Below are 15,987 nucleotides of genomic sequence, written 5' to 3'. Positions count from 1 at the left end.
GGAATTACAAATGTACATCTCATGAGAGATGCACTCGTTCTTCTCACAACATTGCGCATCTTACTTAAGTTGCATGAACTTCGGAATGTTAAAACAGTGACGTTGGATTTAAAAAAAATATAGCGCTGATATCAGCGAAATGTACTAGAGATGTGTGTTGAATTATACAAAAATCTATCACATTTCGTGAAAGTAGGTATTCGATTAATTCGTATTTGCCGTCGCACGGTGTAACGTTTGAATTACAAGAGCATTGTTAATCGCAGCAATCCTGCTTTCACAAAAAATTTCGTTTGTTAAAACAACGAGAGTGTTTCACCACATTTATTAAATATTCATTGCGAAGGCGTTTGAGGAAATGGAAAACTTTTTAAAGAGTTGCGGCTTAGAAAAGGCCATTAATAAATTTACTGGTAATTTGTGTGTTACATATTTTGTTATTGTTAAGTGACTTATTTGCTATCAACAGAAAATCAGGTTCAGTTGGATCAAGTAGAGCGACTAACAGAGAATGAGGTTAAAGAGCTTCTGCCAAACGTTGGGGATAGGGTTCGATTCAGGGACGCTGTAGAGATCAAGACATCGAATAAAAGAAGCACAAATGTTGGCGAGAAAAACTCTAATTTTCCATCGAAAAAAATGAAGATGACATCCCGTAAAGAAGACCGTAAAGCTCACATCGTTAAGATTCTAAGAACGGTAACTCTTCATTACTTGAGCTACCCTTCAGACTTAATCCTGAAATTTTTATTTGTACGACACAAATTCCAGGACAAGACTAAAAAACAAAAGTTAGTTGATGCGGCCGATTCTATGTTCAAAGAATATTCTAATGATTGGTTGGAAGAAGTGAGTCCTTTTAAGCCAAGCTAAGATACCAAAATATGTCGAGAATAAAATTTAAAATTGTTATTTTAGAGACGCAATATAAACCCGGACTGGCAGATGATTGACTTCGAAAATGGAGTGATAAACTGCCCATTTTGTCAAACAACGATTACTCCACAAATCAGAAACACTCGCAAATTTTATTGGAACTATACAAACATAAGACGTCACTTGGACTTGGTACATCCAACAGGAGGAGCCGACGATGTTGACGTGAATTCCGTTTTAGAAACCACGCTGGGTGAGACCAATTCGAATTCCGATGATCATGCAGCATTGACTACAAGTGTCGCATCAGTTGGCTCTTCTATGAGAAAATTGAAGGTCTCATTGCATCGCATTGAACCAGCTATGTACAACAATCAACGTACAAACTTTCCATCAATCGCGGCCGTCACCTAATTCAAACGACATTCAATCCGAAAACAATATGGAAACTGAGCCTACTGATGGAAAGGATGAGTTGCTGCAACAGTCAAACGAAATTTTAGTCGCTGCACCTGAGACGAAAAACACGATCCCACAAGACTCACTACCGAATGATGATGTCCAGGTGCCATTGGCCGAGCCGTCTTTTGTAAGCGAATTTCATCATGACACAGATTCAACATTCCATCAGTCGCGGTCGCCGAACGACATTCAATCAGAAAATGATCTCATGGACACCGTACCACCGATCTGTGCTGGCGTATTGTCGATCATTCAATGTCGAGATGAAACCGACGATGGTACGCGTGATATCATCGCCATGGAAGGCGACAAAACGAGAGCGGAAACTAAGAACGATTGTGCTAGTGAACTATCAATCATCCAATGTCGAGACGAAACGGACGACAAAACACGTGATATCCTCGCCATGGAAGGCAGCAAAGCAACAACAAGAACAATCGTAAGCTTGCAGGTCCCGTGCCTTGGTAAGGAAAATCAGTTGCTGCAACAGTCGAACGAAAATTTTGTCGGTGCACTTGGAACGAAGTTTGTTGCGTCAACATTGTCCCGGAATGCAGATGATTCAATGCCAGGAACCCAAAGTCCAACGGAACTAAGAAGCAGTTCCGAATCGATTAAAAATTCGATCACACAAGACTCGCTGCCGAATGTCCAGGTGCCACTACTGAATGTTGATGTGCCATTGGCCGAGCCGTCTTCTGTAAGCGAATTTCATCATGACACAGATTCAACATTCCATCAATCGCGGTCGTCGAACGACATTGAATCAGAAATTGACCTAATGGACACCGTACCACCGTATCTTTCAATGTCGAGATGAAACCGACGATGACACGCGTGATATCCTCGCCATGGAAGGCGACAAAACGAGAGCGAAAACTGAGAACGATTCGAATACTTCCGAACAAGGACCGTCATCATACAGCGATGAAAAGAATAAGTTGTTTCAGCAATCGAATGATAATTTTGTTCCGACATCAATCCCAGAATGGAAAGAAGCGGGTGTCAAGTTTGTGTGGGCTAAAGCAAGTCGCAGAGATAAATATGTGCCGTGCTTCATTATGAATAATGGTGAATGCAAATGGATCACCACAAAAGGTGGACTTTCAAGTAAGTCATTTGTTGCACATGAATTAAACGAAAACATTGACATTGAGCTAAAAAAGGGAAAAATGAAGGACCTGCGAAAATTCAATAAAGATAATAACACTTCGTTTGCTTAAATAAATTAACGTTGCTTGAACGTGCTATCTTTGTTTTTTCTCCCGAACCCAATCCCGATTTATTTTTTAAACTAACAAATTGAAGAACCGAAATTCTATCCAACCCGCTTAGTTTGTTTAAGTACAGCAATCGAAAACCGAAAAAATTTCCAAGTTCCAAGCATCTTACTCTCATCACAGACGACAGAAAGTCTAAAAAAATTTATAAGAAGAACTGTTTTGTTAATTCGAACGAATACTGATGATGCAGACTATGTGACACGAGGTGTAATGTTCTTCGAGAAGAACTAGTTTATAGAATTAAAAATGACCGGAATAAACTCTTTAACCCTGATAATTCCAATTGATCACCCTCATTTAAAAACTGACTCCGGAATTAACTCGTTGCTCAGAAAAATTCGTTAATCTCAACTGACTTTCATAAAATTTCTCACAAGGTTACAAATGCCTTCGTAAACAGTATGAAGAATACTTAAGGGCCACAGACGCGACGCTCTTTATAGATGACAATAAATCAGGTTCAATCACAAAATTTTAAGAAAAAATAACCGTTTACTGATCGAATTTAAAATTTCCAAATGGGTGAACAATTACGAATAAAGAAAATGTTACAACTCCAATTTACAGACAAACATAAACGATTACATAAGATGCGAATGATTTTTCAAATTTTACTTTCGGTGACCCATTTTCGAATTGTTTGATAAGAACGGTTCTTCAAAATGTGATTGACAGCTTGATGGGCTTCAATTTCGTCCTTCTTTGGTACAGTTCCATTCTTTATATGGTCCTTGAATATTTGTGCGATCATTGATTTCTCATCGGCAGTGCCTCTCTTTCTCGAAATTTTGCCTAGAAAAACACGAAATATTTGCTTAGAATAATAAATGATAAATGAATTGAGTGATTGTCGAATAGGTTGGTTCCAAATAACTGTAAACACGAACTTTGACAACCCGAACCACGACGATTTCATCCATAGCAACGTCGCTTGCGAGATGTTTCATACAAATATGGCAACGTCGCCTACGCGATTTACACACAAATATTATTGAGGTTATGGTTCTATGGATGAAATTTGACAATTCATACGGCCTTGGAATAAACCTATTATATTATGGAAAATGGCCGTTTAAATGTCCAAAAATTAAAATTGAAATTAGCGAAATTGATACCTTTCAAACGTGAAATCAATAATACAGTCAAAGGCAGTCAATTTTCAGCATAAATTAGCTTCAGCTGTTTTTCAGCTGATCCATATAAACAATCACAACCGTTTATACGTCTTTATACGGTTTTACCACTATCATGCGCGTGCGTGTAGCAGCTTCAACCGTATGAACAGTTTTGATTGTATGTGTGGATCAGCTGAAAAACAGCTGAAGCAAATTTATGCTGAAAATTGACTGCCTTTGACTGTATAAGTTAAAACTAAGCGAAATTTATGGCTGTTTTCGAAATGACTACGATAGGAGAAACTATTAACCATCCCGATACCTTTTATCATACGAAAAGTGATAAAAAATTGGTAGTATTTGCCCGGTTTGACTTTGCTCTGTTCGCGTTGTGATTTTTGGATGGACGTAGCATTGTTATCAGCGTTTTGAGCAATTTTATCGAGTTCGTCGCCAGGTAGAGCCGCCAGAATTTATTTCGGCATGACCAACAGTATACTCATTATCGACTTGAGTGGAGTTGACGATATTTTCGGAATGCATTTCGTTGTGACCAGAAGCTTCTTCAAATAATGCTGACATTCGCGCAACTTCTCGGTTTAGGTCATTGCCTCGGTATATTTCTTTATGTATCAACAGACTGTGACCCAAATATTTAGCAACGTCGGTGAGAATGTTGTCATTCAGTTCTTTCGTCGCGCAAAATGTAGCAAAGTGTTTTCGGAATTTGGTTCCTCTTAATGTTTTCGGGTTATCAGCTTCACATTGAACGGAGAGCTTTGCCACCGTACTACTGCCCATTAAGTGACTTTTCTTACGGTTGTTGATTGCAGGAAGTGCGAACAATAAATCGTTTTCCTTCGGAACTCCTGCTTTGTCTCGATAATACAAAATAATATCGACGCACTCTTCCAATTCGGGATCAAGCATAATTGGCGCTCTATTTTCAAGTTTACCTCTTACATTCATTCTGCTGTAGCGTTCGACTCGTTCCTTTCCTTCAGCAGTTAATGCCCGAAACAATTGGTCATTCTTGTTTGTGACTCGTCGTCTCTTGGTGTACTCTGACGTTAGTGCATTTTCTAACTCTCCCACTCTACGACGATTAAAAAGTATCAGCGACACCATCGTGACTTCGGAGAGATTAATCCATTTGGCGAATGTGTACTCGTTCTTCAAGTCATCGAAATGTTGTTTTCGTTTTTTGTCGAGGAAGCGTTGGAAATGCTGAATGTCGTCATCGGTTGGTAGATCTTCTTCCTTGTTTCTGATTCTGGTGATTATTGTAGTTCTCGCCAACTTGTTTACCCTTATGGCAGCCCTCGATTGAAACAAAGCCAGGAAGTCATTCGTCTGCTCTTTCAATTCCTTGTTTTGCTTAGAAATACACTCTTCAGACAAAACTCTCCCAACACGTTTTACTTCCGTGACCGATTTTGTGGCATTCCATGGCTTTTGAAACTGTCTGTCGGATGAGCGAAATCCTGAATCTTCGCGAATTGCTTCTAAGACTACATCACAGTACTTCGGATGATAGAGTGAAGCAAAGTCGGTAATGTCTGGTTCGATTCGTTTTAATTGAACCAGCAGTCTGCTAAGCATTCTCAGTCGATCTCGAACAATTTTATGGTGCGGCTCGTACCCAAACTGTTCACACAATTCGTTGCCATAAACCACCAATAGGCAGTCGTATTTGGCCGTATTCGCAATATCATCGTCCAACATGACCGACGTTATATCATGCAAAGATGCAGAAGCTCTCTCGTGTATACGCCCTGCAACCAATCTATTCAACTGAGCTGAAGAACGGTCGCCCTTGATAACCTTCCGTGAACATACATGCTTTGCTATCGACTTCTTAAAATACGTTCCCAAACATTCATAGCACACATCGAGGTCCGAAGCCTTCCGATTATATTTAGCGTTCGACCGTCGACTGGGGATGATTAGATTCTTGTTCAGTTTAGGATTAGAATTATGCTCGGAGTTTCCAATTTTTTTTATTGCGTCGATCCGTAGTTTTCTTTCTTTTGAACCTACAGTAAACGGTAGAAAATTTGTCAATTTTTCTATTAGAAAGATTATTATAAACGGAAAATATTTGGATCTACACAAGATAATGTAACTTGTTACAAGTGATAAATTGGTGAATGTACACAGAATATGCAAAAACCTTCACATAGGTCCTTTGCACGATAATTTTTGCTTTTGCCATATCACGGTGAACTTGAAAAATTTTTGCTGTATGTGATATCATTGGAAAGGTTAAGCATCGGGCTAACGGATACTTTCAATTTTTTGCCCAAAATCACCGAAAAAGGTATGTGAAAAAATGGTTTATCTCAAAAACCAACCGTACAAGCGATTTTAATTTTTATTGGAAAATGATCAGGGTCTTTCAACTTTCAACTAAAAATTTTTTCGAGTTCACCGTGACATATGATCTAAAGAGGTAGGACGGATCAATACTAAATACATTATAGAAAATGCAGTTCACCATCAAACTGTACTCAGACCTCGCACTCAAAAATGGCGTGCCTTATTAAGGAAATAAGGAGGTTTTTTAAAAAAATAAGGAGAAAATAAGGAATTTTTCGGTTGAAATTAAGGAGAAAATAAGGAGCTTGGAAGTAAATTTTTGGGTAAAAATCTTGATGATTTTTTATACGCACACCCCCTGCACGCTTTTTTAGGCTCATAATCAAAAATTACGAAGTTTTTCAAAATATTCCCATACCCATATTCAACGATTTTACACTAATTTAATCCACTTAAATCCACTTAAACGCAATGGGCCACGTTCAGAAACGAAACGTTCATGACATCTGGGTAAACTTTCACGACCAAAGTACATCGTGAGAAATCTAACCTCAAAGTTAATCTTGACAGCGTTAACTCAACGAAACGAATGTTCACTCAGTGAAGAATTTTTCGTTCCTGAACGCGGCCTATGAATTACCATGGTTTAATAGTAAAAGTTAATTTGAAATTATTAACCTTAGCTTACCGCTACTTTCTTATACCATGTCAATTGTTTATTTTGTGGACTGTGAATATTTACGTGTAAATATTAATACAAATAATCCACACAACCCACAAAATAAGACTATGGCTCTTTACAACATTCCATTGGTTGTAGGTCGTGTTTTGAACCTCAGGATAAAACTGTACATTTCTCAATATGCTACATTCCTTAACTTTCTTTTAGGTGAAGTAGAGATTTGAGGTCAGAATTATATCAAATTTGTAAACAACACAATAATTTGATCAAATGAATTTAAGTTTATGTAGGTCTTGTTTTTTTGTGTGATCTACCACCAAATAGTTTGTTGGGAAAGTTTCCCTCTTAGTACATCAGTGAAATAATAAAATAATGATTCTTCCCATAGATGACTTGGAACAGGTAGATTCCATTGACCTTTTCAAGCCTCCAACAGGTCGCACACAAGTGGCGTCCACCAAAATTTTGAAACTTTGGGACCCCCTCCCCCACTGTGCTCTATTGTCGTTAGATTGTTTCTTAGACTGACTTTTTGTAAAGTCGATGCTTTAAATGACCGCGCTTTTTAGCGTGAGACAGAGGCAATTCTTTCCAAACATTCGTCCGTTACCTTCAATTCTACCCTCCCTCCCCTTCTTCAACACCGCTCTTCCCATTGAGTGGGAAGGTAGCAAAATTACTGTAATCCACGTGGATATTTTTCTTCAGTAAAATCGACAACAAGGAACTACATTTCTATGGTTTGTTTACTAGCAGTAGGAGATCGGGTGAAGATTTACGATGACCCTATTGCTCAGTATTCTGCCGCGCAGCGATTTTTTTTTATTATCTGTTATCCAAAAATGTAGTTTTCTCGTCAAAATTATTGAAAAATAAGGAAAAAAAGGAACTTTTTCAAAAATAAGGAGGAATAAGGTGGTTTTTTCAAAAATAAGGAAAATCAGGAAAATAAGGAGTAGTACGACCCCTGTGTACTGTATTTCAGTATAAATGACCAATGACACTAAATTATTTTATTGAAGGATATGTAGAGCCATACTAGTTAAAAATTCGACAAGTACCTATCTGGTATGACAAATATCTATTTCGATTACAAAGAATATTTTAGAATCGCATTCGCTGTGCTTTGATAGCTTCATTGGATGTTTACCACGTTACAGCGAATTTTTCAAAAATCTATCTGAATACTGAAGTGACACAACCATCAGATCTTTGCCGTTGATTGTTTTCGCGATTGACATACTTATAATTTTTTTTTTTTTTTCATAAAATCTGTATTTATTGTCGGAGAAAGCGTCCTCTCCCGCACTAAAACTCCGATAAAAAATATGTTTAAATATTACAATTAAGTTTCATTACAAATCATTTCATTAAAATAATTAAAATAATCAAAAGAAAAAACTAAAAACTAAAGAAACAAGAATTGAATAAAATTTCTTCATTAAATTTTCATATCTTGTGCTCGAGTTAATTCCCGAAAAACATGAAAAAAAAAAAAGAAAACATTAGTATGTCTACGAAAAAACAAAAATTAAAAATTAAAACTAGAGTAAATAAAAATCATCAACTCTTTTTCCAAAAGTTCCTAATATACAAGCCGCATTCCGCCTCTGTATCGATATAGAAATCTTCTGAAGCAAGTAATCTAAAGACTTCTTCTCTCCGGAAGCCTTCTTCATCATCTTTCCTAAAACTACGAGAAACGCTTTCGTTTCTGGGCCACAGCTACCCAAACTTTCGAACGCTATTGGTTTAAACAAGTGATTCTCTTTCAGACCGACATAATGATTATGTTTCCTACGCTCTGCTTGATCAGCGACAGCTCCAGCCTTAGTCGACGAAATAGACAAATAAGACTGAGCTAAGGTATCTCGAACTGTCACGTCCCATATCAGTGACTTTCCTCTACTCCACGGAATTAACGTCATTCCATCTGGCCTCTTCCCATCGTCCCTCGAAATCCCTGGTGGTTGCAAAACATTAGGGACACCGGCTGACGAAAAAGCATGCGAGAAGATATTGTTAACATCATCGTGTCCTGGAATCCATCCTTTACTATTCTTACAAGACAATCCATGACGACCGTATTCGTCCACTAGCTTCCCACAAACACAACGGTGTTCTTCGCATACCTTGCAACCCAATCTAAGTGCCACGGCAATTCTTGCCGTGTTATTGTCTAAAAGTAACCCCAGATTACTTGAAGGTATAACTTGCAACCACTTTGAAGACTCTTTTGTTGATGATGCAAGTAACCTAGCACGGTCCACTGGAGAACTAGAAGCCAATAACTCGTCAAAAACCTTTCGCACACCTACCAAGTCCCATTCCTTTTGAATACTCTTAGATTTTTCGCTCAACAAAGAGTATTCAGAAGGAAGACTCTGCAAAACTGACAAAACGTCACCGTTCAGCACTTTCAAACCAAACTTGCTGAGGATCTCATCCGATAACTTCGAAGACTGATGGACAGACGACAAATACGCCGGATAGGCCAACTCCGAGGATTTCCTAATCCCTAGACCTCCGAACGAAAGAGGAAGAGATGCCTGCTTCCAGGGAACCACTCCAAGCTTCGTGTTCGTAATAATTTCAAGCGTAGTACGAAACATCTCATCTACCCTGTTTAACACCTCGGGTACTAAGAACGACTTACAAGTACGCAGCAGATAGTTGAACCTAGGAGCTGAAAGAGAACTCTTAAAAACACAGAAAGCAGGATGAACGTCCAAAAGCTGTAAACGCTTCGATAACAGCTCAACGCTTTCAACTTTAGTCGAAAACATACCATGGACACCTTCTCCGAAAATGGGAGCTCCAAGCAACTCAAAAGAAACTTTATCTACTTTACGAATGTCTGGTAAAAGACCCGATATTTCCCTATACATTTCATCCTCCTCTTCTACTGATGCATTCACAAAAAACACCTCACACTTCTCGGTGTTCAATTCCATTCCTGAATAATCACAAAACTCTAATATCCTTCTAATATCTGACAGGAGGGCCTCTAACTTGTCACCTATTGTCCCGTCATCGAGATACCAACCATTTAACTTTGAAACTAAAGAATGAGTCATCTTCATTATCCCTATGCAAAAAGCAGGTGGACCTAAAGGATCGCCCTGCTGAACGCCTCTCTTCGACAGAAATATCTCCTCGTCGTAGATCAAATTTGAATAACGACTATAAGCTTGCCTTATCATCGGAGACATCTCTGGACAAATCTCTTCAACTTCAGACAAGAGCAATTTCCTAAACAACATATTGAAAGCGTTCTTAAAATCAAACTTGATTATAGCCATAGCTTTCTCGTGTCCTGCTGTAGCGAAACACCTAACCGCATGGATAAGAGCTTCAGCGCCCCCTTTCACACCAAATCCTATCTGGATCGGAGCTAAAACTTTCGATAACTCATCCCTGACGTGATAACAAACTATCTTTCCTGCTACACGTCTCCAAGTAATACCTACAGCGATCGGCCTAACGTCTATCTTCTTCTTATCAAAAGCTAACAGAGAAGCTCCATAAAAAACCGAAAGAACATCCTTGCATATCTTACCAGACTTTGCCAAATCAGAAAAAGAAGCTATTGCTTTCAATAACTTATTGGCTGACTCCCCGCAAGTAAACGAAGTCAAATCCTTCAGATGGCGAGGACGTAAACCATCGATTCCACTAGAAGAACTCACTGGAAAGTCCCTAATCCCTTCAACAACCTCTTCAACCTGCGTTACCTTAAGTTTAACCGTGTTAGTAAAAGCTTCGACAACTTCCTCATCATGGGGGTGCTTAGACTTTAGCTTCGCTTTCGTCTCCGGAGTCGCTTCTGCAATCGTTTCATTTGAAGACAATACACGAATTGCTCCACGAATATCTCCTTCACCTACTTTCCGAGTTGCCGTCTTGACAATCAAATCCTCCGACACCTTAGACCTCTTATACTGCGTGCCACCATAATTCAAAAGCAACTGTCGAAGCGCCTCTCTTACATCCTTTTTCCCTTGAAAATCTTTCAAATTCGAACGAATATAATTAGTCCCTTTCCCACTAGACTTATTCACTGAATTCAAAACTAGATACGGAAAAGACAACAAGCGCATCCAAGAAGGTAAGTCATTCTTAGAAACTGCATCGTTAACTAAAGACAATAGCTCTTGACAAACTACGATACGAACGGACTTTTGGATTATCCTAGTCACAGGTATAAAACTCTTGCATTTTCCTAAAAGAAGATTAAAATCGTCCATTATAGCTTTAACATCCGAATCTTCAAACGTTCCTGTCAACACAACAGGTGGCCCTAACGTAGCGCCCTGAGTATCGCTAAGTTTCTTCTTCTTACTCACGTGAATCCGCAGACCGACATTATTTTTCGCTATAAATCCACATTTACAAGTAACTCTATCTGAAAGACTATTTTTACCTTCTATTTTCATCTTCGGTTTGATTATTTTTTCCGTGTTGGCCCTTTCCGGAATATTTGGTTGAGAAATTGAGTCTTTGCATTTCCTTGGCAAGCGTTCCCTATTTTTTTGGATTTCTTTTTTAATTGGTGAAACGTTCATAATAGGCGAATCCAAAGAAGATCGTTCGAACATGCATGCAGTACAAATCCATTTTTCGTTATTTGCAGATATTGCATGAAATTCGTCCATTGAAGAAAACACACATTTTGGATGATACCAATGTTGACAATTTTCACAAATTATTCGATCATCGGTGTCAACATTTTCCAAGCAAATACATGTTTTCTCATTTGTGGCATAGGAATTTCCCATTTTCTTTCTTGCTTTTTATTTCCCAAAATTTGTCTGAGACTCAAGTTGGCTCATACGTTACATGATAACAGTTGCACTTTACTGAAAACCGATTTTTTTATTTAAAATAAATCGAAATTTATTAAAATATTTTGTAGCGGTAATTTTTTTATGTCTGTTCGGTTTCAAGGCCTGCTGAAACTTATAATTTTGAATTTAATCAAAAAAAAAATGTTTGAAAAATTACCTTTGGATAACTTTGACAACTCAAGAACGTCGGGCTTATCACTATGCATATCTACGATGTGACGTGCAAATTTGCTCTGCAGTTTGTTGCAGTATGGGCAACAATTTTTCTTGGGTCCTTGATCAGATGTCTGAATAGTCATTTCGAATTTATTGGATGCGCCAGTTCTTATTGCTAATTTTTTCGGGGAAGAGACAACGCCAGGCCCAGATTTAGTTTTCTCTGAAAGTAATTTAATTTTTTAGTCAACATAATTTGTCATTTTTTAGTTATCCATTACCTTCAGAAACTGTTTTCTGTGGTTGTAATACCAAATCCGATTTGACTGTACGGCTATGTGCCAACATCTTGGGCTTACCGATTATGTGTTGTAATTCAATGTATGCCTACAAATTGCATAAATTTTCGTGTTAAAAACTTCCTTTCAGTTTTTATGGAATCAGTATGAGTTTGACCGACACACTTTCAGTTTGCGTCGGTTTTCAAAATTCCGTGACTGTATACTAAAAGTGAAAACAGTGACCTACATTTTCTTCGACAATTCCATCATCATTGGCAATGATGGTGTAATGTTTTTTGTTTTTCTGATAGTGCACTACTTCTTCAAGCACTTCCTCTTCGTCACTCAGCGGGTCATATTCGATGATTGCGTCGAACTCGTCATTTGACCATTGCATCTGAAAATGTTTATTTTTGAAATGTGAGTTAAACAAAAATAAAATGGAGAAACAAAGCGCAATACAGTTGGTGACTCATAAAGAAGTCATTCAATTCGTTTCGTCCGAAAGTACTTTTCCGTGTGATGTATTGAGATTTGTATGCTTGAAAGACAGATGAAACAAAATGAACAACTAATTTCAGAGTCGCAGACTTTAATAGCTAATCTAAGGAAAATTTTGATAAAAAATTGAAAAATAAATTCGATATAGCTGGGTTTCTAATGAAAGGTTTGCAAAAAGTGCGTTTGTCACTTTTGATAGAAAGTCTCATCGAATAAAGTACAAATTGGTAAAAACATTCGATCTGAGCAGACAAGATCGAGCCTAGACTCGAAGTAAAACTTATTAAAAGTCGAAAAGGAGCCTTACAAGTTTTTCAAGTCATGATTTTAACCCCTAGACCATTGTGTATGCATACGAATGGGTGAATGAACTTTTTATTTCTTTTGTGATAATTATTTAAAGAATAGGGTTGGCCCAATATTTCATTATTACGACATGTAGAATTGACCCACAAATTATCACAAAATAAATAGAAAGCTCATTTTTCCAGTCGTATACAATGCGGCGTCGCACCTTCCTCATCCTACTTAATAATTAGAAACCGGATTTTTAAAGAGTATTCAATTCGCTGGCGAAATATTAAAAAGAATAAAATCCTGGATTAGATTTAAGTCTTTTTCGGATTACATATAGGACCAAATTTATTTTTGGATTGAAATCTAATTTTTCGAAAGATTACTTGCATTTAATCTTTCGAAAATAATCTTTCGATGGATTAGATCGAAATCTTGCAAGAGATTTAAATTTTTTTTATTTTGAAATAAAAATTTTTTTTTCAACTTATATTCGAATATCGAATCAGATTTACTTGTTTTATTTATTCTGAAATTGGGAATTTTATTTGTTTAGTTGAAATTAAATGTTTTTTTTTTACTTACTTTGATCAGGATTTGAACTCTTTCACCTCGGTACCTCCGTATCTCCAGTCCTGTACTTTACCACTGAGCTATTGGGTTCTTAATCTTAGCAAGATTTAATTTCGAACCGTTGTTACGGAGATTTTAATCTTTCAAAGATTAAAAAATAATCTTCTGAACGAAACCTTTGTACCGACTGAGGTAACCATCATAGTAAACGAGTTCAAATCCTAATCGAAGGCAACATTTTTTTTCTTCATTTTTTTAATTATTATATTTCATAAAGCTGGATAAGCAACTATAAGGAAGTTGAGCCTGACAAAAGTATTGAAAAGTAGGAAAATATTATAATAAAACGATATTTTGCGCCCCATATTTAATTGTACAATTGATTAAGAAGTATAACAGACCAATTTGCATGGAAGAATTTATTTAATTTTGCAACGATTTTCAACTCAAATTAATATTCCTAAAGAAAAGCAAAAAAAGGTCTCAAACATTTCTGTGCTGTGGTTTTTAGTTTTACTTTGAATCGCTAACATATGACAAAAAATTACACATCTACCACCTACTAGATTCTAATCATAAACTCTAGGTACCATAACAACGTTCTTTGAAAAAAAAAAAAAATCCGTGGCAAAATTGTCTATAGTTAACTTCACTTCTCACTGCTACTATCAATTTTAGCCATTTTAATCCGAAACGTAATCTATCGAAAGATTTAATTTTTGTAATCTTTGAAAAAAGATTGAAATGAAATCTTTAGAAAAATTTAAAATGTTCGTAATCTTTCCAAAGATTAAACATTTAATCTGACTTTTTTCTCTGTGTGACTAATACGTAGAGTTACACTCGAGAGATGGCATGGTGGCGCTGTCATGTTTAAACATGTCTGGGTGCCCATGTAATTTTTAGGAGTGTAACTCTATGGACTAATATATCGGCTACACTTTTGGTTCATAAACTGACAAGGTTAGGGCATTTTTTAAGTTTGCTTAGTTTTCACCTGGGTTCATTGAATTCAATTTAGGTTTCGATCTGATACCGTAATACATCGATTTTAAAAGTATGTTACATTTGGATGGAATAATTCTGTTACGAAATACGGCCTACCTCTTCAATTCGTTCCGCGACATACAAAGGATTTATAGGACTGGTTTCTGCATCTAACATCAATTGCGGACCATCGGTTGGTATAACCAAATTGACATTCTGCAAAGTATCCAAAGTCTTAGTGTTAGCAAATGTAATAGTCTTGGAGTTTACACATAGATGTGTAAATTGTTCAATAAATTCGACAGGTGTGAAGAGCTCGATAAGCCCAAAACTAAACTAAATTAACTCTTAAATGGAATATGACATACCTCGTTGTGAACAACGTGCAAATGTTTTGGACGACGTTCAGTTTCAAAATCCGGACCAAAACCAATTTGTACCACTTCCAAATTCGAGTTATTGATCGTTTGATCTAAATTCAATGGCTTGTTGATTGTCTGTAAAGTTATCGATTTGAAATTGATACATTTGAGGCAATAATCATGACATACAACAATTTGAAATCAATAAACACCCACGGATGGCTTTACGTAAACATTCTCTTTATAAAAACACTAGAATTGAAATTTTAACCGCAATTCATTAACCGCTTCATTATTTGACAAACAGTCAATGGAACTATATTGAAAATAGCTTATAATACTGTCATTGTATGGCTAATGTCAGAGAGTTTTTGACATTGTTCGAAACAAAGAAAATATTTTTCTGTTGTATGTGTGAAATATCAAAATAAATGTTTTATTTGAGTGTTGATTTGAAGATGAACTAGATTTTAAGTATTCACATTGCAAGTGTATATTTTGAGGGGTACGCAACAAAATTCTAAATAAACCATCGAAAATCTGCTAATCAAAATGTCAAATTCACACATAAAGCAGAACATATTACTCTGCTTCCATGTAAAATATAACATTTTTGTCAATACTTACAACAGTCCCAGTCAACGGTTGCAGTAAATTTATTTCATCCTCTTGACTACCATTTAGCCCGTCATACCAATCTAAATCAAGGTCCATTTCAAATTCGTCGCAGTCAACCTAAAATGCACAACCAGTTGATTAAGCATCTTAAATTTTGACAAAGCTTAAATACAACCGGAGATAAAAAGAAACGACAATGCAATCCAAGCTATTCATTAAAGCTGTAATCGCACACCGTTCCGTTTAGCTTCCATTTCAATTGGCAGATCATGTTTAAATACAAAAAAGCGTTAGTAAACGGAGGCAAAACGGAATGGTTTTTGAAGTGCGTGGGTTAGGCCTGTTCATTTTAGAGAAATAGTCTCAAATTCATCTGGCATGGTGTCTATCTGGTCCGGAAGGCTAAAATATTGGACCCGTATTTTTTTAGAATTTTAAAAAATAGTTTAGATCTGGGAGCGAAGCATTTGTTCAAATGTACGAAAGCGTTGGTTAGAAGAGAGGAGAATGATGGTGTATATCTTTTTTACTCTTCTAACCAACGCATTCGTACATTTGAACAAATGCTTGGCTCCCCAGATCTAAACTATTTTTTAAAATTCTAAAAAAAATACGGGTCCAATATTTTAGC

At 36.8% G+C, this 15,987-nt stretch overlaps 2 protein-coding genes across 2 annotated transcripts; one reads left to right on the top strand and one right to left on the bottom strand.

The window, feature by feature from the left end:
• The first annotated feature begins 442 nt into the window (after nt 1-442).
• On the top strand, nt 443-1,318 carry LOC119085469. Its single transcript, XM_037195886.1, has 3 exons — nt 443-699; nt 772-849; nt 919-1,318. Exons 1-3 carry the CDS (start codon nt 640-642, stop codon nt 1,288-1,290), a joined length of 510 nt encoding a protein of 169 aa, XP_037051781.1. The 5' UTR covers nt 443-639; the 3' UTR covers nt 1,291-1,318.
• Nucleotides 1,319-4,174: 2,856 nt separating this feature from the next.
• Nucleotides 4,175-11,958, bottom strand: LOC119085479. The gene is made up of 2 exons (XM_037195894.1): nt 11,742-11,958; nt 4,175-5,772 (listed from the first exon to the last, which is right to left on the bottom strand). The coding sequence occupies exons 1-2, from the start codon at nt 11,881-11,883 to the stop codon at nt 4,175-4,177; spliced, it is 1,740 nt and encodes a 579-aa protein (XP_037051789.1). The 5' UTR covers nt 11,884-11,958.
• Between the last annotated feature and the right edge of the window lie 4,029 nt (nt 11,959-15,987).

This window comes from Bradysia coprophila, unplaced genomic scaffold (assembly GCF_014529535.1).
Source record: "Bradysia coprophila strain Holo2 unplaced genomic scaffold, BU_Bcop_v1 contig_94, whole genome shotgun sequence".
NCBI classification, from domain to species: domain Eukaryota; kingdom Metazoa; phylum Arthropoda; class Insecta; order Diptera; family Sciaridae; genus Bradysia; species Bradysia coprophila.
This window is presented reverse-complemented; position numbering and strand designations above follow the sequence as displayed.